We start from the raw sequence: 27,018 nt of genomic DNA on the forward strand, positions 1-27,018 counted from the left end.
GCTTTGAGGAAAAAATTCCGGTAAAGTATTTTTTTTGTTTTTGAAACGAAATTTATATCGTTTCAGTAACTGCAAAACGTATCAAATTAGTCACTTTTGGCGATAGACAATACTATTATCTAAAAATTGCTGGCAGTGTAAATTCAATCCATCAATACATTCTAGGCTAACGCGTTCGTCAACCGAATGCGGGCGTTTTGAATTATATACTTATTTAGGGCGCTTTCGAATTGGCAGCTGAGACAGATATTCCATTAATGAATGGAAAAATTAAAATAGAATGATTTTCTTAAGAGTAGACGAGATATGCAGCCTTAATATTGCCTCGGAATTGTGTTCTCGCGGATTTTTTTTTATTCCCGCGGAAAAATGCCTGCAATTCTGTTCTCTTAGGGAGAACAATAATTGGGGAAGTGGAGTTTCGAATTTTCGAAGTCAGCTGTTTTGTCAATTGAAATTTCGTTACGCATTTCTTATTTGTTAAAAAAATTAAGTTTAATTATTGTTGCGAATTTGTTTGAAATTTAGAAATATGTAAAATATAAACAATGCACAGTATTGTATTTCATATGGTATTCACTGAAATGAGTAATGAATTGGTCCTACAGCGACAACAGAGGAACAGAGGAGCATAAGAAGAAGAAGACGGCGGGATAACACAAATCCGCTGGAGTTGCCTGCTTCCATTCAGCAAAGCAATTTTCTGGCTGCCAAGTCGAGTTGAATTCGCCTTTCGTCATATACCAAAATCTATTTAAGCCTTCTTAAAATATCCTTGCACAATTTCTGGATGGCTGCATCGAATATACCAAAAGCTCTTCCGTTGCTTAAGATATTCTTTTCGGTATACTTTTGTGGTAGAATATACTTTTGTGGTAGAATGTACATATTTTAGCACAAATTTGTGCAAATAAGTGTTCTTTCTTAAAAGAACCAATTTACTTTTACTATTTTGAATGCATTCCCTTTAATTTGACAAGTGAAAAAACTCCTAAAAAATGGCAGAGAAATCTCCCTCTCACTCACATTTAAAATACTTACTTTGCTCCCATAACCGGTTTCCGCTTTTTCGAACATTGTTCAGAATAAGAAGAAAGAAGAAGTGAAAAAACTGGCAAGGAATTTTTGTTTAGAATTGGGCTGATGATGATATGCCACTCAGCAACCGATATGTACATTTTTTAACTGAATAAAAAACTAGGCTAATTGTAATGTGCTTAAGAAAACATTTTTGGTTTATGCTTTCTTTCAGCGCATAAATATGTTCACCGTAAAGAATGTTGATTTTGAACTTTTATAGTTTATAGATGATAGTTACACTTTTGATACTCACCTCTGGGTTGAATGACGGCCGAAAATGTTTATGCAACTCAATTATAATTCTTAAACTAACCAAAACGTTTTCCTCGTTATCATTTCTTAAAATTTTTAGCATTACTGAAATTATGGGCTTAACATGTTGGCGTAAATTTTCGCTTATAGGTAATCTATGAATCATTTCCAAAATAAGTTTTCGTATCTGCAAGTAAATTTAATTATTATTTTTATTACAAAAACAAAAATGTATGCCTTCAAGGAGTAAAAACCTCTCTGGACAGATCAAAATTGGGCTTATTCGTGCATAGTGAGTTACACTAGATGAATACCCTAATATGCGCGGCGAGGGTCTCGCCGTAAAAAGGGTCTAGCTGCAAAAAGGGTACTCTTTTGAAAATTTTACTTAAAAATAAGCAAGAAAGTGTTAAAGCTTCTTTGTTATTGTAGTTTATGAAAAAATGCATTGTGTTGTTTATGCTGTTCACTGCTTTAAAGCATAATGATAATTATCAGACCTATTGTGACATTTCCTGTTGTTGTAGCAGTGCTTCGCCGCATCAATTGGTGCGAACGATCACAAATATTCATCAATATCATCTAACGGAAGTCCAAGGAAACTTGCAGTTTCAACAGGGGTGGACCATAATGAGAGGGGTGTTAGAGGCGTTGGTTCCACATTACAATTAAAGAGATGTTTGGTTGCTTGTAGTGGGCGATGACTTGAAATTACTTCGTGTTTCCATGGACGTCTGACGTTGTTGTTGTTGTTGTTGTAGCGATAAGGTTGCTCCCCGAAGGCTTTGGGGAGTGTTATCGATGTGATGGTCCTTTGTCGGATACAGATCCGGTACGCTCCGGTAATACAGCACCATTAAGGTGCTAGACCGACCATCTCGGGAACGATTTATATGGCCACATTAAACCTTCAGGGCATCCCTCCCTCACCATGAGGAGCTTGGGGTCGCCAAAGCCTCGTCTGTTAGTGAAACAGGATACGCCGCGGATAGGTGAGGTTGGCAATTGGGTTTGGAAAAGCTGTATATTGCGCTGGCAACCTGAGGGTTTGCGCTACATAGCCCCTTGAATCTGGTATTTTAGTCTCCTCTTACGACAGGCATACCTACCGCAGTTATTTTCTGACCCCCAAACCCGCTGGAGACCTCTGACGTGTTGTGCTGCTAGACACCAAAATTCCATAGGCGTTTAAAATAATAAGTTTAATTGCCTAAGTAATAAAGAGCAATTTGTTTTTGCTGGTCCAAGGATGAGTGGAAAAAAACCTCTAATATACCGAATCTCCTTATATGTTGGCACGGCGACTTGGTTAGTTGCTCACTGTACAGGATTCATATACGATAAAAGACTGGCGCTTCGGCGGACATGCAAAGCGTAAGGGATGCCTAAAGCGCTACACAAACTAAGGCAACTTTTCTTTTTAGCTAAAATGCAACTTTATAAATTTTTCGGTCTGCTTTTACTTACATGCTGAGAACTATTTTCCTGAATGAACTGAGGCTCCCCATCCTGCAATATCCGTATAAATACTTTGAGTGCAAGTTCTAAAAATGCTGGGTATGAAGGGCTTTGTATTATCAATTCGAAATGTTCACTTAGCTCTTGTGCGGCTTTAAACTTTATTTCCTCTTTAGCTGAGGGATCACTTAATATATTAACATAACTCCGAAATGTATTGAACTCATTTTGAGCCATTTTGGCTATAAAATAATATTAACTCTTGATTGTTTAAAACTACGAAATGCAAAATTCGGCTGGCAAGGAAAACTGAAAACTATCGATTGCATATTTCAGAGTTGGCGCTCCTATCGGCTTCTATGTTTTTATCAATAACTAAAGGGCCAATTAATGGTGACTTATCCATAACCAGATAAAACAGCTGATCGAACCAACCTTATGTTATGGAAATCAATGTAATAGATTAAAGGGCTAATAAATGGTGGCTTATAACCAAAACCAGATGGAACAGCTGATCGAACCTACCTTATGGAAATCAATGTAATCGATTAATAGTGCCATACCATAACGCTAGCGCCATAACCAACCAATTGGTTTTTATTTTTCGCCATATCCATAACCACCTGAGTTGGTGAATTTAATAACTTTTTGTAGATTTTATTCATTGTTTTGGATACGTTATGACTATGAGACTTATTTTTTGTGGAATATGTTTGTAATTTTTTGCGTTTTCTTCTTTTGTCGTTCATTGTAATTGACGTAACGGGACGGGGTGAACTTGAGGGGCTATTGGAAAAATACATTAATGCATCATTTGGCATGAGTTCAATGATACCGCTTTGCCAAAGAGTTTTTATTATAAATAATAATAAATAAAATCTCGTTCGGTTTGCCACATAGTTTGTGAAACGTAAACCAAAATGTTGATATAATTGTATTCATGATACAATCAATTCATAATACTGCGAAAAGGGTATCCAATTACGTAGTTTTGGTTTGGCACACTAGGTTAGGTTAGGTTGAAGTGGCTGCCTCTGCTATCCAAGCGGAAACTCGCGTAAACCGTTGTGCTACCATGCCGGGCCCCTATTTCCCTACTTCCGAAGAAGAATGTTTAGACCCCAGTGAGCCTGATAAAACGCAAGATGTCGTTTGTGTTTGCAGATTCAAGCTCGGCAAGTCACCCAAAGAAATGTCTGTGAAAGCATCGGTACCTGGTTTTTGACAGTGCGGGACAGTGACACAGATAGTGCTCGACGCTTTCTATCTCCTCTTCGTCCCTACAGCTGCGGCAGAAGTCATTTGTCTGTAGGCCCATATAGGCACCGTGAGTGTCCATGAGACAGTGACCTGTAAGAAGGCTTATAGAGATACGGCTTAACAATATCACCGATTGCGATCTCTTTCCATCCAGCTTATACCAGATTTGCTTGGATATACTACATGTAGGTTCCATGGCCCATCTGGCGTTTGCTTGATCCGTGAAAAGAGATCCTAGGCAGTGTTTAGAGGGCTGGCCCAACCAGCGGAGGTTATTGTTTGCAGACTGGTGCCTTCCCTAGCTAGCTCATCCGCGGCGCAGTTTCCTAAGATGTCACAGTGGCCAGGAACCCATATTATCCTTAGGTTGCAATTTTCAGCTAGTTTGTTGAGGGTTTCTCTGCACTTCAACGCCACTAGTGACGCTTCCCAAGGCAGTCGGTTCTATGTACCGGAGCGACTCGGGATTTTTCCCGACCAAGGACTGTCATTTCAGTGTAACCCCATTTAATTTGTATAATGATATAATTGTATTCAATTGTATGTGTAACCCCATTTAATCCGGGTCCGTCTCCTGGCCCCGGTCCTGAGAAATGGTTTTGCTGCATCTGCCGGAAAATAATCGTTTTAGGACGGTCATACTCTGTTCAGTGTGTCTCGTGTAAGGGATGGTTGCATCGGACAGGTTGTTCTGGGCTTGATCCCAAAACCCGACGTCCACGTAACTTTTATAAATCTTTTGTGGCTCCTTGCTGTTCACGCCCAAGGGCGTCCCGTAGTCTACGTCTAAGCGCCCCCCACTACCTTCCAGCAGCCCCGCTGCTCAGCAAGCCGCAACAAGTACCCGCTGCTGCTCGCACCCCACGGCGCCAACAACTCAAACAGCTGCTACCTTTCATAACTACAATCTTCGTAGTAGAGTCGGAAGCAATGCTGAGCAACAGCCCCTGCCCGTCTTCTCCCCCCCCCCCCCCCTCCTCTCTTTTCCGGCAGCAATCGTGTAGGTCAGGGAAACAGACTCTTAGCCCCTACCTCCGTTTGCACCGTTTGCCAGCACAGAATATATATGTTTGCGACATCCGCCCAATTCAGCTCCTGCCTGGGGTGGTGCCACTTTCCTAGATGTTCTGGTCTCCGCGACGGCAACCCCCCGACGGGTTTCATCGCGCCATGTTGCCAGGTCGCAAACCCAAATCATCCGGGTACCCCAATGCTTGCGCAAGGACGCCCATTCTCGGGGCCACAACAGCAATTGCGTCCTGGCCTTCCTCAACCCAGGCGTAGTCACCCGTCACTTACCCCCAGAGTGGCGACGTCTCCCCCCATGCTCTTCAGAATTCTGCAGTTAAACTGTAATGGACTAACTGGGAAGATTACGGAGATAGTCAATTTCATGAAGCGGCATTGCTGCGATTCAAGAGACTAAACTCACAGCACTATCTGCATTGCAGACCTGCTCTGGTTATAATGTCCACAGAAAAATCGCGAGAGCGGAAATGGAGGCGGCCTCGCGTTTATAATACACCACTCTGTGCAATATCACATATTTGATCCTGGCATCGACCGCAGGGACAATGTCTTAGAACGTCAAGGTCTATTTGTCCGGTCAGGCGATGCAAACCTAGAAATCATCGACATCTACATCTCCCCTGCCACCTGTTGCCCCAGTGGATACCGCCCTAATATCAGAGCCTTACTCACTGGCAACAATCGCATTATCTTAGGCGATTTCAATGCCCATCATGATCTATGGCATTCAAATTTGCGGGCGGACAGTAGGGGTGAGATGTTGGCGGACCAAATAGAAGAAACGACGTTCTGCACAATAAACGGAGACGCCCCCACACGTATGGTAGGAAGCTGTCACAGTTCGCCTGATATCTCAATCGTGAGCGCAGAACTCGTAAACTGCGTCAACTGGCAGCCGATGGTAACATTGGCATCCGACCACCTGCCTATACTTATTTCGCTCGAGCGTACCGCCGACTTCATCGTCACCGAAAAACGCACTTTCATAAACTTTAAAAAAGGAAAGTGGGAAGAATATAAATCTTTTACAGACAACCTCCTTGCTGCCCTCCCTATCCCGACTGATGCCCGCCAAGGGGAGCGTGCCTTCCGCAAGGTCATTGAATCCGTCTCGGCACGTTTCATTCCCGCCGGGAGAATTCCCGAAATCCGGCCCCACTTTCCGGCGGAGGCCGGAAACTTAGCGAGCGAACGTGACCTTATAAGGCAGCTTGATCCAGGCGACCCCCAAATAAGGGATATAAACCAACGCATCAGATTGCTTGTGCATGAACACAAGCGGGCGAAATGGGAGGAGCACCTAAGAGGTTGTAACCTCTCTACCGGTGTGGGTAAACTTTGGTCCACCGTAAAGTCCCTATCGAATCCGACTAAGCACAAAGACAAAGTTTCCATCGCCTTTGGCGACAAAGTGCTGTCGGATGCGAAAAAATGCGCGAGCGCTTTCTGCCGACAATATATAATGCATTCTACGGTCGACAAAGATAGACGGAGGGCCAACAGACACGCACATAAACACAAATTCAGCGCGTCACCAATCACCATCACCGCTAAAGAGGTTGAGGACGCCATTGGTCGCGCTAAACCATCCAAAGCAGTGGGCCCAGACGGCATAGCCATGCCGATGCTTAAGAGCCTAGGGAAAGAGGGTTTCAAATATTTAGCGCAGGTCTTCAACGTGTCTCTTTCCACCTTTGTCATACCCGAGAAATAGAAAATGGCCAAGGTGGTCCCGCTACTTAAGCCTGGTAAACCAGCTTACATAGGAGAGTCGTATCGTCCGATATCTCTCCTATCGCCAGTAGCAAAGACGCTCGAAGCCATTTTGCTCCCTTATTTCCAAGCAAATTTGCAGCTAGCCTCTCATCCATAGCACTACCTCCGCGCTAAATGCCATTAGCACCCAGATAAATTGCGGTTTAAATCAAAACCACCACCATAGAACAGTACTCGTAGCGCTAGACCTATCAAAAGCTTTTGATACGGTCAACCATGGCTCGTTACTGCAAGACCTGGAAGGGTCTACCCTTCCCCCATGTCTTAAAAGGTGGACCGCAAATTATCTGGGTGGTCGGCAAGCATCGGTGCAATTTAGAAACGAAACATCAAAACCAAGGAGAATTAAACAAGGGGTGCCACAGGGTGGTGTCCTATCCCCACTTTTATTTAATTTCTACATATCTAAGCTACCTTCACCACCGGAAGGAGTCACAATTGTTTCCTGCGCCGATGACTGGACAGTAATGGCCACAGACCCAGGCCCACAGATCGATGAGCTATGCAATAAAATAAACGGCTACCTCCCTGATCTCTCCAGTTTTTTAGCCCCGCGAAACCTGGCATTATCACCGACTAAATCTTCCGCGACCTTATTTACAACATGGACGTCCCAAATGTCGACCATTTTGAACATCCACGTCGATGGCTCTACGCTACCGACTATCCTACACCCCAAAATCTTGGGTGTGACGTTTGATCAGGATCTACATTTCGGTGAGCACGCAGCCGCAATTGTTCAGAGAATTCAGAGTCGTAACAAAATCCTCAAATCCCTTGCTGGCAGTACCTGGGGAAAAGATAAAGAAAGCAATTAGCCAGCCGATTACGTGCTACGCGTCACCCATATGGTCGCCAAGCCTAAAAATTACCCACTGGAGAAGCTACAGAATTGCCACGGGCTGTCTTCTTATGTCCCCAGAACACCATCTGCATAATGAGGCGAGAATACTCCCCATCAGGGAAAGAAACGAGATGCTGACCAAATAGTTCCTGCTGAATACCCAGAAACATGGGCATCCCAACAGACATCTGATTGATGAGCCAGCACCGCCTAGGGGTTTAAGGGGTCATCTCCGTAAGCATTTTGAGGAAATACGGCACTTGAGAACCCAGCCGTATGAAGCGAAAAAACACAAGCAGGTACTTGGTGAACTCCACAAACAGGCGTCGGACCTTTATGCCGGGAATTGCCCGGTGAATCCAGTACTCAAAGTATCCAAAACTTGCGGAAGAGGAACGCATACTCCCCAGGGAAACGCGCGTCACTCTGGCTCCACTTCGTTCTGGATACTGTAACAGGTTAAACTCTTACCTATCCAGAATCAACCCCGACATTCAAAATGTATGCCCCGCTTGCAATGTGTCCCCACATGACACCAACCATCTGTTTAATTGTAATGTGGAACCAACGCCTCTAACACCCCTTTCCTTATGGTCCACCCCTGTTGACAGCAAGTTTCCTTGGACTCCCGTTAGAGGATATTGATGGCAATTCGTGATCGGTCGCGTCTGTTAGGTGGGGCGAAGCACTGCTACAACAACAACAACAACAACAACAGGTGTTACTGCGTTGCAGGGATTTTATGGCAGCGTGGATGTCCGAGAAAATTTGAATAAAATTGGTCACCTGCATGTTAGCAAAATAGAGGGCTGCTTACCAGGTATCTATAAGCTCAGCCTGAAAAACACTGCAGTGGTCGGGTAAGCGAAAGCTCTTGCTTAGATTGAGCTTCTCCGAGAATATCCCGCTACCTACTCTGTTGTTTAGTTTAGAGTCATCTGTAAAAACGAAGATTTCGGCTCCCTGCCGTTGACGTTTAAATCTACTCAATAAACACACTTTACAATGAAGGCATACATTGCTGTCCGAGTAAATCATCAGGATCCGTCGTATATATATGTAGCAAGTATTCCATACAACTGATTTAGATTTTATGAATTTTTTAAATTTCATCAGATTATTGTCCAGCTATGTGGTCTCCGGACCAACCGAAAACAGATCCGTCCCTACTTGGTTGTCATTTGACCGTATTATTATTATTATTATTATTTGTTAACATTATTAAAATAAATTAACAAGTTAATATGTCAAATGAGCATTAGCTGCCAGGGCTATCCGCTCGATGGAATTAGTTATATCGAATAATTTTTTTTTTTTGTAAGTTTTTAAAGTAATGTTAGATGTGTGTTTTAATGGCTTTGACGAAGTTATTGATTAAAGTTATGTTCGCTTTCGTGGGTATTTTTAGTAGCTCGATCCAGTTGCTTTTTAGGTAGCGGCTTCTGGTTTCTTCGAGGTCGGGGCATTCGGTGAATATATGTTTTAGTGTTAGATCCGTTTGACAAAATGGGCAAGACGGTTTTGGTTTTCCAGATAGGAGGTATTGATGCGTGTGAAGTGTGTGACCAAGACGAATACGTGAAAAGGTTTTTATGTGCCCTTTGAGAATATCTGTTGGATAATTTGGGGTTTCCGATATTAGGTTAATGCTGCTGTAGTGGTGGTGGTGGTAGTGTTGCAATTCTTGCGTGCGTTTATAGCGTAGATGATTTAAGATGAATCGCCGGCTATCTCCTTTCTCTATGATGTTGCATGTCGTTACAGGTGCCATAAGTACTGATTTAGCGGCTAGGTCTGCTGCATCGTTGCCGGGGATACCTGCATGTCCAGGTATCCATAATAGCCTGATTTTTTGCTCATTATCGATTAGCATATCTCTTATTTTGTTTATTGTCTTTGAGCTAGGGATTGGATTTTGGACTGCTTTAAGAACCGAAGCACTGTCGGTACAAATAAGGATCTTAGAGGCTTTTTCTTGCGCAATCGTAATTGCGTCATAGATAGCGATGGCTTCTGCTGTGAACGAAGATGAGGTTTCTGAAAGGGTTTGCATCTTTAAAATGAGACCTTTTGCGTCGACGACGGCATAACTGGCCGGAGTGTTGTTAGTTTTGGAACCGTCTGTATACCAGAGAATCCATTCAGCCACTTGATAATAGGCTTTGCGTTCTTGGAATTTTTGGCGGAACTCGGCGTCGGTGGTGCAACTCCTTTTTTGTGCAGATAAACTAAGATCGCAGGATATTTTTTTAATGGCCCAAGGAGGGTTTGCTGCTTGGTAATTTTCACCAATCCAGGATAGTCCCAGTTTGCTTGCGGTGTCAAGGACTAAATACAAGGTAGACGGTATTCTCGGCGTTTTATTGTTAAGAATTATGGAAGATATGTCGTCATCGATGACCGAGTTTGAACAGAAAGTTACCTTTGGTACCAGCCTAGTATAAATATCGTTTGTTCTATCCTCTAATGAGGGTAAACCAGCTTCTATCAGGATGTTTTTTATTGGTGTTGTTCGGCAGGCGAAGACGCATGCCCTTGCTGCCTGGTGATAAATGGAGCTAAAGATATTCAGCGTTGATTTCGGAGACTTGCCATATAGATACAATCCATAGTCTATCTTACTTAATACTAAAATTTTTGTTACGTATCTAAGAGTGTTTATGTGTACTTGACATCTTGTACTTGAGAGGTATGTTATTAAATTTACCCTGGCAGCTAATGATTTCTTTAGTTCAATACAGTGATCTTTCCAACGGTAATCATGGGAGAATATGACACCTTATATTTTTAATTTTTTAACCTTCTCAATTTCTGAGTTGTTAACAGATATTTTGTAGTTGTGATAATCACATCTACGTCTTCTACAGACATGAAAATTTTTTGTTTTAACAAAAGATATTTGACTCCAGAGAGGTCAGACCATTCTGATATGTTTTTAAAATATCTTCGAATATTATTTTTGTCTCATCTGCTTTATTCCTCTTACATAGAATATACAGATCGTCTGCGTACAGACAGTGATCTACCGAGTGAAGAGTGAAGTTTTATGATTTTGCTTATCTCGTTTTGCCTATCTTATGGAGAATAGAATAACTGACAGGGGGAGCCTTGAGGAACTCCATTGTGTAAGGGGTAAATATTGGAGAGTGAGTTTCCAACTCGAATTCTGAAACGTCTGTTCGATAGAAAGGATTTTACAAAGTTGAAGATTTTTGGTCCTACTTTCCAGTTGTGGAGACATTTTAATACCACGTGTGAACCGATACGGTCAAATGCCTTTTCGAAATCCACGGAGAGAATTGATACATGTTGACGTGCTGATAGAGCTTTGCATATGTAGTGGTCGATGTGGAGAAGAGCGTCGGTGCAACCTTTTCCTGGCTTGAAGGCGACTTGGCAATGGTCGGTAAGTTGGAGTGTTTCTAAAAACCATGCAATGCGGTTAGCTATTATACGCTCTAAAACTTTGGATAAGCAAGGGAGCAGGGATATTGGCCTGTATCCGTTTGTGGAGAGGGGGTTATTATTTGGTTTAGGTATTGGGATTATTTTTGCAACCTTCCAGCTTTGCGGTATGACGCTGGAGTCAAAAATGGAGATATAGAGGCTTAACAACCGGAATTTAGAATAAAGAGATAAAGACTTTATCATCTTATAGGATACACGGTCGAATCCGGGAGTTTTTCCTTTAGCTTTCCCTAGACATACATTTAATTCCGTTCTAGTAATGGGCATTTCGATAAGATTTGCTTTAGGATTAGTATTTGAAAGCGATATTGACATATGGGATTTGGAGTGTCTAAATGAGTGTGAAAAATTATGATCTGACGAGTACTGAGACCAGTCGGATGCAAATTGATTCGCGATTATTTTTGGGTCAGAGGAGGTTATGCTATTGCATTTTATGGCTATAACGGGTTTGGATACATTTCTATTGTCAATCTTTTGATGTTGTTCCATATTTTGGGGATTGAGGAGTTTGGGTTGATAGATTCGGTGAACTTCTCGAAGCTCTGTCTCTTTTCTATTTTCATTTCTTTTCGAAATCTGGAATTGGCTTTTTTAAAAGTTCGTAAATTTTGTGTAGTGGGTTGGGTTTTAAAATTTTTCCACGCTTTAATTTTTTCTGCTCTGAGGTTTGCAAGGTTTTTGTTCCACCAAGCCACGTTTTTTCTTTTTGAATTAGTTGCTTGTGGGATAAATTGATTTGCAGCCACTTTAATAGATTTGACTATGCTGGCGGCATCGTGGTTGGGGGAGTTTGTGGGCGTACGAGCTTCTAGTTCGAGATCAACGAGTTTAGCAAAATTAGGCCAATCACCGTGTTGTAATAGAAATTTTGGCTGAGATTTATCACTTTGGCCAGTGTTTCTGCCTAGCGAGAAAGTTAAAAGAATAGGGAAATGGTCGCTATTGTATAAGTCATCTAGAATTCCCCATGAGATGAGCGGGAAGATTGAGGGAGAACAGAGGGATATATCTATATGAGTGAGAGTAGATCGGGTGGAGAAGTGGGTCGCACTACCATCATTCAAAACGCACATGTTTGATTGTATGATTGCATTTTCGATAAGCCGTCCGCGGTGATTAACCGTTCTTGATCCCCACAAATTGCTCCAACCATTGAAGTCACCCAGAACAATGATTGGGGTGCTAACTGATGAGAATATGTCACTGAGCTCTCTGCTGGAAAATGTTTGACTGGGGGGATGTAAATAGACATTATGGTAAATTTTATATCCATATCTATCTCGAGTGCTATTACTTGGAGGGGGAAGGGAATGTGTATTCTTTTATGTGGTATGTGAGCTTTTATCAGAATGCCGGCGCAAAACCGGTTTTACAAAAACTATTTAAGAAAAGGAGGGGTGATATATAATATATTGTGTAAAAGGAGAGGGGGGAAACGAAATCAGACCTCTTCTTGCGAAGAGTCCATGGATTCGTCTAGATTTTGGAGTTATGGATATAGTAATTATTGCTCTTGAGCAATTTTTGTGTGAATTGAGAAATAGGAGATGAATACGATACGTTAGTGTTGGAGTAGCTTATGCTGTTGTTGTTGTTGTAGCAATGCTCGCCCCACCTAATAGCCGCGACCGATCACAAATTGTCATCAATATCCTCTAACGGGAGTCCAAGGAAACTTGCCGTTTCAACAGGGGTGGACCATAAGGAAAGGGGTGTTAGAGGCGTTAGTTCCACATTACAATTAAAGAGATGGTTGGTGTCATGTTGGGACACATTGCAAGCAGGGCATACATTTTGTATGTCGGGGTTGATTCTGGATAGGTAAGAGTTTAACCTGTTACAGTATCCAGAACGAAGTTGAGCAAGAGTGACACGCGTTTCCCTGGGGAGTATGCGTTCCTCTTCTGCGAGTTCTGGATATTTTTCTTCAAGTACTGGATTCACCGGGCAATTCCCGGCATAAAGGTCCGACGCCTGTCTATGGAGTTCACCAAGGACCTGCTTGTGTTTTTCCGCTTCATACGGCTGGGTTCTCAGGTGCCGTATTTCCTCAAAATGCTTACGGAGATGACTCCTTAGGCACCTAGGCGGTGCTGGTTCGTCAATCAGATGTCTGTTGGGATGCCCAGGTTTCTGGGTATTCAACAGAAACTGTTTGGTCAGCATCTCATTTCTCTCCCTGATGGGGAGTATTCTCGCCTCATTATGCAGATGGTGTTCTGGGGACATAAGAAGACAGCCCATGGCGATTCTGAGAGCAGTATTTTGGCAGGCCTGTAGTTTCTTCCAGTGGGTGGTTTTTAGGCTTGGCGACCATATGGGTGACGCGTAGCACGTAATCGGCTGGCTAATTGCTTTGTATGTGGTCAAGAGCGTTTCTTTATCTTTTCCCCAGGTACTGCCAGCAAGGGATTTGAGGATTTTATTACGGCTCTGAATTCTTGGAACAATTGCGGTTGCGTGCGCACCAAAATGTAGATCCTGATCAAACGTCACACCCAAGATTTTGGGGTGTAGGACAGTCGGTAGCGTAGTGCCATCGACGTGGATGTTCAATATGGTCGACATTTGGGGCGTGGTGGTTGGTTTGGAATGTGGTGCACTAGTAGTTGACGTTGAGATATATGTGGACGTTGAGGAACTTGATGTATTACTATTTGATGTGTTTATTGAAATCTGATTTTCAGTAGTTGTGGTATTGTTATATACGTTCGGTGTAAAGGTAGTTGAGGATAATTCTTTAGAATGTCTTTTGTTTAAAGAGTTTGCTGGGAGATTGTTGTTTGTTATGTTGCTATTTGTTTCCGCTCGTGGAGTAGAAGGGGGGATTCTTGTTGTATTGGCGTAGGATGTTGCTAAATGGTTAGTTAAATGGCAGTCTTTCTCTCTGTCTACGACGAGCTTCACTAATGCTGCATTTTTCTAGAGTAGTAATTTTAAGTACTTCTTTCGCTTGAATGAATTTTGGGCAGTTTCTATCAGAGGCTGGGTGTTCACCTGAGCAATTGGCACAGAATGTTCTGCTACATATATCAGGAGTATGTGGGGCAAGGTTGCAGTTGCAGCAAGATGGATTATTCGAACATCTTTTCAGGGTATGGCCTAGTCGCTGGCAATTCTTGCAGCGCATGGGATTGGGGACATAAGGCTGGACTTTGACCTTGTACCAGGCAACATCTACCGACTCTGGGAGGCGATATAGGTCAAATGTGAGTACCATGAGACCGGTGGGGGTTGGTTTGCCGTCAATTTGGCGGGAAAACTTGTAAACTGCGGTGACATTTTGGTATTCCATTTCGCTTACAATCTCGTTTTCGGGCACGTGTTTAAGACAGGGCGCGTATATTACGCCTTTCACAGAATTTAGATTTTCATGTAGTTTAACATTAATTGGGCACAAGTTGGACAGGGCTTTGGTTTTAAGGAATTTTTCGGCAATATGGGCATTTCGTGCTAGAATTAATAGACTTCCGTCTCTTATTTGCGAAATAGAGTCTACTTCAGTCGATATGGCCTCAATGCATTTTTTGATAGCGAAGGGGTTTAGTTGTGAAAGGGAAATATTGCTGTCAGCAGATGAAATTAATATGAACTTTGGGTTGTTGGTTGGAGCGAATTTTTGGGGAAGAAGGGGAAAGTCGTTTGATTTAGAATTTGGTTTTTTCTTTTTTTGTGGGTTTGCGTCGAAGACCTCCAATTCAGAGAATCTGTTTGGGGGCCTATCTGGCCACGGCATCTTGAAAAAGAAAATACACTTTACTCTAAATAACTATTTTCTTTGTTTTTAAATTATATACATGATCAGATCCACGTGGATAGCAAAAAAGAAACGAATATAGTGTAAAGCACAATATGATTGTTTAAGGTAACGGAACTTTTCTCACTGAGTATCACTTTTTGACAAAACACGTCTGATTGCTTTGAATGATAGTCGGCGACTGTCATTTGACCGTAGTTCTTTAAATAAATACCCTTGGAATATTAACATTTTTGAGACGAATCAAAATATTTCAGCATTTAAAATTGTTTATATTAACGTTGTTTAGTAAGGTAAAAAATATGAAAAAATTCTATAAATATTTATTTAGGAATATATTTAAGTAAACGCAACTCTTGTCCTATCCAAAGAGCGAAAGTCAACAATAATAATGAACCAGATTGATGAGCTGTAGCGAGTGGAACAGGGACATGATTTAAGAGAGTTGTTATACCTAAAGTGGCTTGTATCCATGCCATTGCCATTGCAGAATTTATAGCGTAGGTAGCCCGTTTTGATAAGACACATTTTCTGGAATAAAGCCATAGCCCAGAAACTGTCACGAGTGTTGTTATTCCTAAAATTCTGTGATCAAATTGTACTGTAGTCGGATTTTCTGTAAAGTTTCTTTGTATTGGTTGAAATGATAGAATGTCATCTGGAATCCATTTATCAGCCATTTTTGGGAATGAATTATATACCAATCCAGCATCAAGTCCTGCTACAAATGCTCCTGATATTGCTGTTAGAAAAACCAAGCCTTTAGATAGATGTGCCAGATATTTTAAGTTAACTAAGTTTATTGATGATGTATGAATCTTCGTCACCGGCATTAACTTGCTTAGTCCCGAAGACAAAAATAAACTGTATAGTATAAACGCCAGTCCTAAATGTGAAGCCAATCGATATTGTGACACTCTGGGAACGTCATTTATTTCGTGGAATTTATCTTCCAAGCCCGACTTTACCATATACCAACCCATTAAGCCTTGCAGGCCAATAAGTGTACCAAGTAATAAAACACGCGTTTTAGTGGATTTTGTGAAATAGCCGCGACTCCAAAAATAAATTGCGGGAATCAAAAAAACAGCTCCGATCCCACGCCCCCACATTCTGTGCATATATTCCATCATATATATAAATTTAAATTCTTCCAAAGTCATTGAACGATTTTTCCTGAAAAAAAAAGAAAGTATTTTAAACGTATTTTTGGCAATATTGTGGACACAATTGACTGCTATCAGCAATTGTTGTTGTTGTTGGACACTTCCCGAAGGTTGCTACAACAACACCAACAAGGTTTAGGTACTAGTCCGCCCATCACGAGAACGAATCAATATGACCACATTGAACCTTCTTCGCCAAACCCCCTGCACCCCCTATTTCCATGAGGAACTTGTGTCGCCAGAGCCTCGCCTGGAGAGAATTTGCTTCGCGTAGGTGAGGTTGTAGGTGTATTAAGTTATCCGCGCTGCGGACTGAAGACAGTAGCTTACGTAAACAATCATGAAGACAGGACAATGTGTTGCACTATCAGAAAAACACATTCCAATAACATTTCCGTAGTTCAAAGTTACGTACATTTTAAACTCCGGAAACTGTTGGTATTTAGAAAATTCTGTTTTCCATTCCTCTAAATTCGATGGCTTTTTCTCACCAAGCAACTTCCAGTTCACCATCGAGAGTCCTGATTCTGTCAGTCTTGTTACACCGCCTATGAAAAAACATATTATTTTGTAATTTCTGTCTGCTCAATATAATTGTCTGCATATACAGTACAGTCGGAAAGTATTAGAACAAGATAAAAAAGATGTTGATGTTGAAATAGTCTCAGAATTTATTTTTCCAGATGGAAAAACCCAAATCATTATTTTGCAAAAAAAAAAAACAGGGAAACTATCGAGAAATAGCTAAATTTTGAAAATATCTCTATGATCAGTTCATACGGCCATTAGAACATATCGGGAAACTAGACAAAGTACTAACAAAAAACGATCTGGTCGACCAAGAAAGACAAATCAAGGAATCGACAAAATATATGGAATAAGTAAGGCCAATCGACGGAAAACTGCATCATAAATTCGTGCTGAAATCAATGAATGGATTGACCAACATCGCCCACGAAAGTCAAAGGCCGGCTTAAAGAAAAAGGTATGATTGGATGCATTGCTGTCAGAAAGCCACTTCTACAGCCAGTAAATAAACAGAAAAGACTGAAGTTCGCTCAAGGACATATTGACTGCACGATTGATCAGTGGAAATCAGTTTTATGGTCAGACGAATCAAAATTCAAACTTTTCGGTAGACATAGGCGTCATTATGTTCGCAGAAACGTCAATAAAAGATTCAAAGCAGATGCATTGTGCCAACTGTGAAACATGGCGGTGGCTCAGTGATGTTGTTGTTGTTGTAGCGGTAAGGTTGCTCCCCGAAGGCTTTGGGGAATGTTATTGATGAGATAGTCCTTTGCCGGATACCGATCCGGAAAGCTCCGATAACACAGCACCAGTAAGGTGCTAGCCCGACCATCTCGGGAGCAATTTATATGGCCACGTTAAACCTTCAGGCCATCCCTCCCTCCCTAGAAGTTCCATGAGGAGCTTGGGGTCGCCAGAGCCTCTTCTGTTACTGAAACAGGATTCGCCGCGAATAGGTGAGGTTGACAATTGGGTTTAGAGAAGCTATACATTGCGCTGGTAACCTGAAGGGTTGCGCTACACAGCCCCTTGAATCTGGTATTTTAGTCACCTCTTACGACAGGCATACACCGCGGGTATATTCTGACCCCCTAACCCGCTGGGGTGTGGCTCAGTAATGGTTTGGGCCTGTTTCAGCTATGCTGGCGTTGGCCAACTAAAAAAAATTGAATGAATTATGAAAAAAGAGCAGTATCATAGTATACAACAACGCCATGCAATACCATCTGGCATTAATTTGATTGGTCGTAGATTCATTTACGAACAAGATAACGATCCGAAAAATACATCAAAACATTGTACTTCTTATTTAAAACGAAAAAAAAGACGCAGGTGACCCTGATACAATGGAGCGGCCACAAAAATCCGCCGATTTAAATCCCATCGAGCTATTGTGGGAAGAATTGGAATAATATTCCACGCCATACACTTCAAACCTCATCGAAAGAATGCCGAAATTGTGCGCTGTAATCATCAAAGCAAAAGGTGGCCATTTTCAAGAAAATCACTTAAAGTAACATACTCTTTTCTTATAAATTTTGATGGAACTTTCGGTAAAATTCATTAAAAATGCCTTCGGATCATAAAACTACGTTGAATGTACAAAACTACTGCTAATATGTGAATAAAATTTTAATGATGATACGATAAACTGACAAAAACAACTATTTCATGTTGTTGTTGTTGTTGTTGTAGCGATAAGGTTGCTCCCCGAAGGCTTTGGGGAGTGTTATCGAACTTAACAAGGGGGCAGACACACTTACTTGTAAGAATGTGCTGACACCACACTTCAACAAACACAAGCAAAGCCAACGATCCGATATCATATTGTGTAAGCAGACAAAATGCAATCCATGGGAACTGCAGCGTAAGCGATATGATATGCGGACAAAATGCAAGCCGTGTGATTCGCCACACAAGCGAAAAATATTATTTTGGCCAACCGTGGGAAGTGCAGTGTCAGCAATTATGAAATCACTTAGATTAATGTAGAAGCTTAGAGCTTAGGTTAAGTGAATGATAGAGTCAGTCTGTTTTTGACATTGAACGGAAATAAATGGTAAATATTGTTAAGCGGAAAAACCTATTTTTATTTGGATCTTTTCAGGTTGCAATGGGGGCGCGGGGCAGCCCCCAACTTTAACTTTTTGGAGCCCTAGTCCTTGGGCTCCTTAACTTCGATGTGATGGTCCTTTGCCGGATAAAGATCCGGTACGCTCCGGTACCACAGCACCATTAAGGTGCTAGCCCGACCATTTCGGGAACGATTTATGTGGCCACATTAAACCTTCAGGCCATTCCCCCCTCCTCACCCCAAGTTCCATGAGGAGCTTGTGGTCGCCAGAGCCTCGTCTGTTAGTGAAACAGGATTCGCCGCGGATAGGTGAGGTTGACAATTGGGTTAGGAGAAGCTATATATTGCGCTGGCAACCTGAAGGGTTGCGTTACACAACCCCTTGAATCTGGTATTTTAGTCGCCTCTTACGACAGGCATATTTACCGCGGGTATATTCTGATCCCCTAACCCGCTGGGGCCAACTATTTTCATCTTGTTCTAATACTTTCCGACACTACTGTACATATATAGTTTTTTTGTAAATGTGTTTCAACATCATACCAAGAGCTACTGCAACATATACCATTCCACCGCAACAAAGCAACCACGAACCAACTACTTTATCACTCTCCTGTTGAGTGCTTTTGTGTCGAATCTGCCAATTTCGTTCCAATCGAATGCTCTAAAAAGTAGAAACATGTATAAATACATTATAAATATATGTCATATATATGCAATTCCCATGGTCGCCTATTCGCCGTATGTGTGATGCCTTAATCAAATTCTATGTTGGAAGCCATGGAAGCCTTACGTGAATATGACACTCTTGTGAATTCTTCAAGATATATGTTTACAGAGAAAATCCAGTTGATAAAACAAAAAAATACCTTATGAATCCTTTTACTAAAGGCATTAAAAAATCTGTTTGATGAAATCGTATGTGTAGCTGAGAAAATCCTGTTTTCCGGACATAATCGCTTTGCGATACGTAGCATTACTATAGAGTTTTCCCTTATCACAGTCAACCAATACTTAATTTATATTTCACTGTTGTTGAATAATTATATTTGCTATTTTTAACCAAGGATGTCACTTAGCTACCGATATATAACATATCTGTTTTTTTTTTAATTATCGACATATCGTAAACACATGCTTACTTGCGCTAATTTCGTGATCGTGCTCGATTTTTCGCCACAGGCAATGACCGCTTTCAGAAAACCAAAGCGAATATAGTACCAGTGTTGTTATCCCAACAGCTGATTGCTTCTTCTTAATAATTTTCCATACAACACCTTGTACAATAATAGCTGTGTTTTTTTTTACTTCTATATTCGTTTACGCTTAAACTTTATATGGACTGCTAAGCGAAAAACTTTAAATACACCTCTGAAATTGCTGCCCATAAAATTTGTCCTACTAAGTTTCAATACGCATTATACTCAGATGTAACTGAAATATGTGTTTTTGTTTCACCCTCTACACTAATTCTATGTATTCTATAAGTGTCCACAATTCATCGCAACTTATTCAGCTATATGTTATACCCTATGGCCATCAGAGGGTTGTGTCTCCGCTTTTCGATACACCCTGTCTGTTATGTTAGTTATTTAACCACTGCCGCTAGATGGGCCTCCTAAGCATTATCTAAGCGAGGATAGGCGTTTTTTTCATGCGCAAACGAAACGTATACGCGTGTAAAAAAAACACGGCTAATATGTCAGTTAACCGAAATCAATGAAAATTTTCTTTTGACTTGACATTCTTCTGCACGGTGAATGGGTTGAATTCGCTTTGCCACCACATGGTATAGATTGGCTTTGCAGAAAACATTTTTTTTTTTTTTGCAAAGGGCGCGTTGAGCCAATTGTCGGATGAAATAATTGTCTTTAATTTTAGGGAAAAGGATTTCACCATAATATTAGAGGAAACATTTTATTCATAACCATAACTCTAAAATGTCAAAAAACTGTCAGACAGACGACTAAAGGCATTGAACAAATGTAGCGAGGAATATTTCTGCTCAGTAGTTTGACGTAAATCTTCAACCGTTGAGTGGATCGTAACTATTCAACGATGCGGTCACCTTAAGGGTTAATTAATGGTGACTTATAACCATAAAACCTTACTTACTTACTTAATTGGCGCTTAACCGTCTAAACGGTTATGGCCGTCCAACAAGGCGCGCCAGTCGCTCCTTCGCTCCGCCAACCGGCGCCAATTGGTCACACCAAGGGAGTTTAAATCGTTTTCACCTGGTCCTTCCAACGGAGTGGGGGCCGCCCTCTACCTCTGCTTCCATAGGCGGGTTCCGATAGAAACACTTTCTTGGCCGGAGTGTCATCTTTCATTCGCATAACATGGCCTAGCCAGCGCAGCCGCTGCGTTTTAATTCGCTGGACTATGTTGATGTCTGCGTATAGCTCGTACAGCTCATCATTAAATCTTCTTCGGTACTCACCATCGCCAACGCGTAGAGGTCCATAAATCTTTCGAAGAACTTTTCTCTCGAACACTCCCAAAGCCGCTTCATCTGCTGTTGTCATGGTCCATGCTTCTGCCCCATATAGCAGGACGGGAACGATAAGTGACTTGTAGAGTATGATTTTCGTTCGCCGAGAGAGGACTTTACTTTTCAATTGCCTACATAGTCCAAAGTATCATTTATTGGCAAGATTGATTCTTCGCTGAATTTCAGTACTGATGTTGTTGCTAGTGTTGATGCTGGTTCCCAAATAAACGAAGTCTTTTACTATTTCGAAATTATGGCTGCCAACAGTAGCGTGGTTGCCAAGGCGCATATGCGCTGACTCTTTGCTCGATGACAGCAGGTACTTCGTTTTGTCCTCATTCACCATCAAACCCATCTTTACCGCTTCTTTTTCCAGTTTGGAGTAATCGATTAATGGTGCCATACCATAACGCTAACGCCATAAACATACCATAGCCAACCAATTGGTTTTCGGTTTTTCGCCATATCCATAACCTAAAAATATTTGAGTTGGTGAATTTATTAACTTTTTGTAGATTTTATTTATTGTTTTGGATACGTTTTGAATAAGATACTTATTTTTTGTGGAATATGTTTGTAATTTTTTGAGTTTTCTTCATTTTTATGAAATTGGCACGATTTTTAAGTTAAGGCACCATTAATCGATCTTATTGGAGATGGATATGGTTACGACTTTGGCGTTAGGGATAAGGAAGTTTAATTTGCCCTTTAAGGAAGTTTAATTTGGCCTTTATATGCTTCCGCCATGGCAAGGCGAATTCATTACAGGTGGTGTTATCCCATCAGCTGATTGCTTCTTCTTGATAATTTTCCATACAAAGCCTTGTACAACAAAATGTCAGTTAATCGAAATCTATGAAAATTTTCTTTTGACTTGACATTCATCTGCACGGCGAATTGATTGAATTCGCTTTGCTAGCACCTGGTATAAATTCGCCTTGATGTTTCACAATGATGTCCGCGGCAGCTTCGTACCGAAGACGCCTTTTTCATTTTGATCATTGTGTATCATCGTTTACTATATAGTTTGGCAGCTTAATTAGAGGTTATGTTGCGAATAGAGTGGAAGGCAGTGGACTAGGCAGTCGAATGTCATATAATGAAGGAATGGTGTTCGGAGATTTTTCAAAGTTAAAAAAAAAGATGATAAAAGCTTTAATATAAATAAAACTATTGTTTCAATAACAACGAAAACGCCATATATATTCTGTATACATAAATTTGTAAGGATTATCTCACTTTAAAATTTGAATTAAATAATCTAAATTTTTTTTTGAAACTGAGTCGAGAACTGTGCGTGTGAATGTGCGAATTTTCACCGATCAGCTGTTAGTTGCGCTACTTGGTAAAATTGACAATGTTGTGTATATTACCACAAATGATTATCCACAATGATTTTGATTGAACGCATCAACTAGGTGACAGTTGCTAATTATTTTTGAACTATTGGCATAGATGATTTGTACGCTATCATTGCAAACCCTATAGTAAACAATATACGCTACGACAATTGGACAAGATGTGCAACAATCCGCTAAGTAATAATCTTGAATGTGGGCGTGTCTACATTCATAAGAGTGAACAAATTGAGTTTAGAATAGTATGCATATTATGCCGAAGTGAATTTACGACATGGCAATTATTCACCTCGCATATTTATTTAACACACGAAAGCAACAGCAGCTGCAAGTTTAATTTGGAACAAAAAAGTGTATTGGAAAATGAACCAGAAATTGCGACCGATCAGGAACATCTTACGTTAAATGCGACCGCCGAATCTGTGGTTGAGTTCTTGTATGAAGAAGTGGTGACAGATCCGACAAATGAGGACATTGATGAAAAGATTGTGAGCTTAGTAGTAGAAATATTGCCATCTCTTACAGATGTAAGTAAATAATATGTAGATTTGGGACATTCCGGTATCAAGCACCATTAAGGTACTTGCCCGTCTACCGCCTGAACGATTTTATATGACCACATTGAATCTTCTAGGCTCTCCCGCCCCACCCCCTAGTTCCATGATATTTTAGAGGGTGCCAGAGCCTCGATTGCTAAATATGTTTATGACATTCATATTTGTAACAAGATTCGCCTCGGTTAGGTGAGGTTGACAATCATGTTGCGGAAACTCCGAATTGCGCTTATCAAACCCTTGAATCATTATTACTTTATTTCGGTAATGTATTACAAGACGGTGGACGATCTAATTTTTATCAACGGCTGTAACAAAAGACGCGCGTCGACCTCCGTGTTTAGAATATGACCGCAATAGGATCCGAAATATGTGTCCCGATCCATAGATTCTTTGCACAGAACAACCTTTTGCGTTTATTCTTTTTTTTTTACCAATTCTTTTTCTTTTATTGGTCAAAAATGGGTTAGAATTGAGTTTTGAATAAGCTTCCCCCATATCCAGAGGTCCCTAAAAGTTGGCTGGACGGGACCTACAAGTTTTATACTTGGCAAAAATGCTTTTGGCAGTTTTGTCAAACCACTGCCGAGGATTGACTCAGCCTGGCAAATGTTTTTTTTTTTCTAATTGAATAAAACTATTTTCTAAATATTTTGATTCGCTTTTCCCGGCTCTTGAACGCAGGATCTTTTGGTAGGCGAGCACGATACCATCAAAATACGTTGAACTTTGTTACGAAGTGTTACACATTCAAATTCATTTTCGTGTTCCTTCTTCTAGAGAGATAACGAAGAAATGGACTTTTATACTTTTAATGACCGAACAGTGTGCGATTCGGTCAGAGAAATTAAAGGAAATTCCTCTCAAACGGTAAGCTTTTTGATTTGAATTGTTATAGAAAAATGATACAATTAGGCACTTTTACTATGAATGTTCTTAATTTTCCAAGAAAACTACCAACTCCGCCAAAAGATCTTTTTTTCAACTCCGCACCACTGCGCCATCTGTAATATTGGGCTTTATTGATATTATTCGCTGTCATTCCTGTCAATGGAATCCTGCAGACATTGATTATGGGCACAAAAAAAGAAGAGATGAGAGTTTGATAAAAATATGTGAAGAATTGAGAGAACTCTTTAAAATATGTATATCACCACAACTAGCACGCTCAAGTATACGGACATTAATACGCTGGTTTGATCGTGAGTATCTCCGTTCTGTACATTTGCACAAGTCCAATGTATTGTCGCAGAGAGGACGACGGAGTGATGGGTACAATTGTGCACACCCTAAATACTTTGATAAGTTATTTGCATTTCTGCCTTATAAGCATTTAGGGCTAGTAAGTTGCGAGATATGCTTGAGTACGTTTAAAACAGAAAATCAATTAAAGGTACATAATCACTATTATCATGGTGGAGATGTACCTTTTAACTGTCGGTATTGTAAGCGTTCTTTTTTGCATGCTTCTACTTGGAAACATCACGAAAATAGGCATACAAAGACGCGTATTTGGAGATGCTCATTGTGCAAATATATTAGCACTACAAAGACAGATTATAATTTACATATGGTAAGACATTCCGACACTCGTGCCTACATTTGTGATTTATGTGTGGCGTCATACAAAACTAGCACAAGCTTACATGTCCATTTTCGTACACATGATGCTCCAAAATTGCAGTGCAAAATATGCTATAAAAAGTTCTACGAAAATTATCGCCTTAAACGTCATTTAATGGTTCATGAAGCGGAAGAATCCGTGTTGCAGTGCGACGGTACTATTAAGACTGCAGGTTAATGCAGCGCGCGCTTTTGTATAAACAAATAAAGTAGAGGCGAGACGGCAGCAACAGCTCCATCTTCAGAGTTTCCACTAGGGTCATCAAATCAGGTTACAAATTCGCGGGCGAATCTTTTTAGCTTTATCACGCAAATAATGAGTACTAAGAGATTTGTAAATGGATATAATACTCGAATGTTAAAAAAGTAATAAAAAAAAACTTGCTGCAGTTAAAAACACAAATTCTTAATAAAATATTGATGGCGGTGAATTCTAAAATTAATAATATAATATTATTACGATCAACAAAAGGTGGTCAAGTAAGTTAAGGAAGGATGTATATTGTCATTCAACGATTGAATAAAATTACAAACTATTACATTTTTCAAGTTTAGCGGAATAGCACTTTAATACACACTATACAAGTAAATCCATCCATTGATTTTTACTTGTTTAATTGAGTACCATTTATTTGTTTTATGTCGATTCCCAATTCAGAAAGACGTTTTTCCAACTGAGTGGTATCCAAGCCATTATCTTTATAGTACTTGTAGTTCACCATAAGTTGAACTTCTTCTAAGCCATTTACATGCTCGAATAGATTACCTTCTAACTTTCTATCAATATCACTTTCCTCCCGAAGAACGCAAAAATACAATAAAAATATGGTCAAACTTGCTGAAATGACGTAAGGTTGAAACCACAAAGCCTCCTCGGCACCGCCACTCCTTGTTTGACGAGCACGCCAGGATTCTGCCTGGCTTCCGAAGAAATTTATGGGGTCGTCTGGGTTTTCGCTAGTTGATGATTTTGGCATATCTGCAGCATTTCGTAGTGCTACAAAGTTTGGATTCGCTCGTTGAGATAATAAACGCGATCTGAAAAGTAATATATAAAAATTATGTAACCATACTATATGGTGACTCACAATGATTGGACGGCAATACTATAATGTCGAAGCATTTTTAATTTTTGTGGATATTCTTTACTCAATTCAATAAAGATGCAACTAACGATGGTTTTATTTTAACGAAAATAGAGGTGGCCGACCGGCGATTTCCGATTGCACATAATAGGACATCTGCACGAGACATGTTTAATTGCAGTGGCTTTGTGTCAATTAGTACATTTTACTTAAGCATATAGGACACTACTTTATTTTTGCTTGGATGTATGTATGTATGTATATAGGTGCGTGCACACTTAGCGGCGCGACATGTAGCGGCAGCGGCGCTTCACTTTTTTGCCTATTTGATCAACATTGCCGCTCATGGCCGCGTCGCGCAGTGCTGCTGCCGCTAGGTGTGAATTGTTCCATAAGAATACATGCGAAGAATATTTTGCAGCGCAGTGTAGTGCACTCAGTGTGGCCTTAGCTTAAGCTGGAGACATTGGTGCTTTATCGGTAACCGTAACCGTAACCATAACCTTTTAACAGCTGATTCGACTAACCTTATGAGAATCAATGCAATCGATTATTGGTGCCGCTAAAGTCGTAACCGTATCATAGCCAACCAATTGGGTTTTGGTTTACCGTCGTAACGATAAACAGCTGATTACGTTAGGGATACGGATACAGCGATACGACATACGGCACCAATGACTCCGGCTATATTCCAAGCTAAAAAACCTGACGAAACTTTATCGGAACATCCAAAAACAAAAACAACTTCCATCGTGAAAAAGCGAGACCACTCTCCCCCAAAATTAATGAGTTTGACATGATTTTGTTATGTTTAACATTTTATATTTACATTAACACTTTTAACAATAAAAACAATGCAAATAACACGCGAAAATTGTTTCGGTCTCTAATGGTTCACTTTTTTCACCAATTTTTCAAACTAAAACAAAATTTTCATGTGTCAGAAAAAAATAATGAAAAAACGACCGGATTTAAAAAAAACCTATCGAAATACAAACTGACTCTTTTGTTGTTAATAAACTAGATTGTATTTTCTTTGTATTTCGTTAGATTTTTGAAATATAGTTTATACCCTTACACCAGTACTGAAGCCGTTGTTGTTGTTGTTGTAGCAATGCTCGCCCCACCTAATAGCCGCGACCGATCACAAATTGTCATCAATATCCTCTAACGGGAGTCCAAGGAAACTTGCCGTTTCAACAGGGG

At 40.6% G+C, this 27,018-nt stretch overlaps 4 protein-coding genes across 4 annotated transcripts in view; 1 reads left to right on the plus strand and 3 right to left on the minus strand.

Moving 5' to 3' along the window:
* Nipped-A (Transcription-associated protein Nipped-A) overlaps positions 1 to 3,081 on the minus strand; it is a 57,660-nt gene extending 54,579 nt beyond the window's left edge. The window contains exons 1-2 of the mRNA XM_067770832.1: positions 2,800 to 3,081; positions 1,334 to 1,519 (exon numbers count right to left, since the gene is read on the minus strand). Coding sequence (XP_067626933.1) covers positions 1,334 to 1,519; positions 2,800 to 3,027 — 414 coding nt within the window. The 5' untranslated portion in view covers positions 3,028 to 3,081. The remainder of the gene's footprint in view (positions 1 to 1,333; positions 1,520 to 2,799) is intronic.
* Positions 3,082 to 15,178: 12,097 nt separating this feature from the next.
* On the minus strand, positions 15,179 to 19,921 carry LOC137243295 (heme A synthase COX15). The gene is made up of 4 exons (XM_067770833.1): positions 19,841 to 19,921; positions 19,242 to 19,362; positions 16,509 to 16,641; positions 15,179 to 16,103 (listed from the first exon to the last, which is right to left on the minus strand). Exons 2-4 carry the CDS (start codon positions 19,264 to 19,266, stop codon positions 15,251 to 15,253), a joined length of 1,011 nt encoding a protein of 336 aa, XP_067626934.1. The 5' UTR covers positions 19,267 to 19,362; positions 19,841 to 19,921; the 3' UTR covers positions 15,179 to 15,250.
* Positions 19,922 to 22,545: 2,624 nt separating this feature from the next.
* On the plus strand, positions 22,546 to 25,923 carry LOC137246230 (uncharacterized). Its single transcript, XM_067777328.1, has 3 exons — positions 22,546 to 23,077; positions 23,885 to 23,974; positions 24,054 to 25,923. The coding sequence occupies exons 1-3, from the start codon at positions 22,712 to 22,714 to the stop codon at positions 24,903 to 24,905; spliced, it is 1,308 nt and encodes a 435-aa protein (XP_067633429.1). The 5' UTR covers positions 22,546 to 22,711; the 3' UTR covers positions 24,906 to 25,923.
* Positions 25,209 to 26,036, minus strand: LOC137246232 (uncharacterized). The gene is made up of 2 exons (XM_067777329.1): positions 25,816 to 26,036; positions 25,209 to 25,765 (listed from the first exon to the last, which is right to left on the minus strand). The coding sequence occupies exons 1-2, from the start codon at positions 25,848 to 25,850 to the stop codon at positions 25,333 to 25,335; spliced, it is 468 nt and encodes a 155-aa protein (XP_067633430.1). The 5' UTR covers positions 25,851 to 26,036; the 3' UTR covers positions 25,209 to 25,332.
* Positions 26,037 to 27,018: the final 982 nt, after the last annotated feature.

Source organism: Eurosta solidaginis, chromosome 3, assembly GCF_040869045.1.
Source record: "Eurosta solidaginis isolate ZX-2024a chromosome 3, ASM4086904v1, whole genome shotgun sequence".
Lineage (NCBI taxonomy): Eukaryota > Metazoa > Arthropoda > Insecta > Diptera > Tephritidae > Eurosta > Eurosta solidaginis.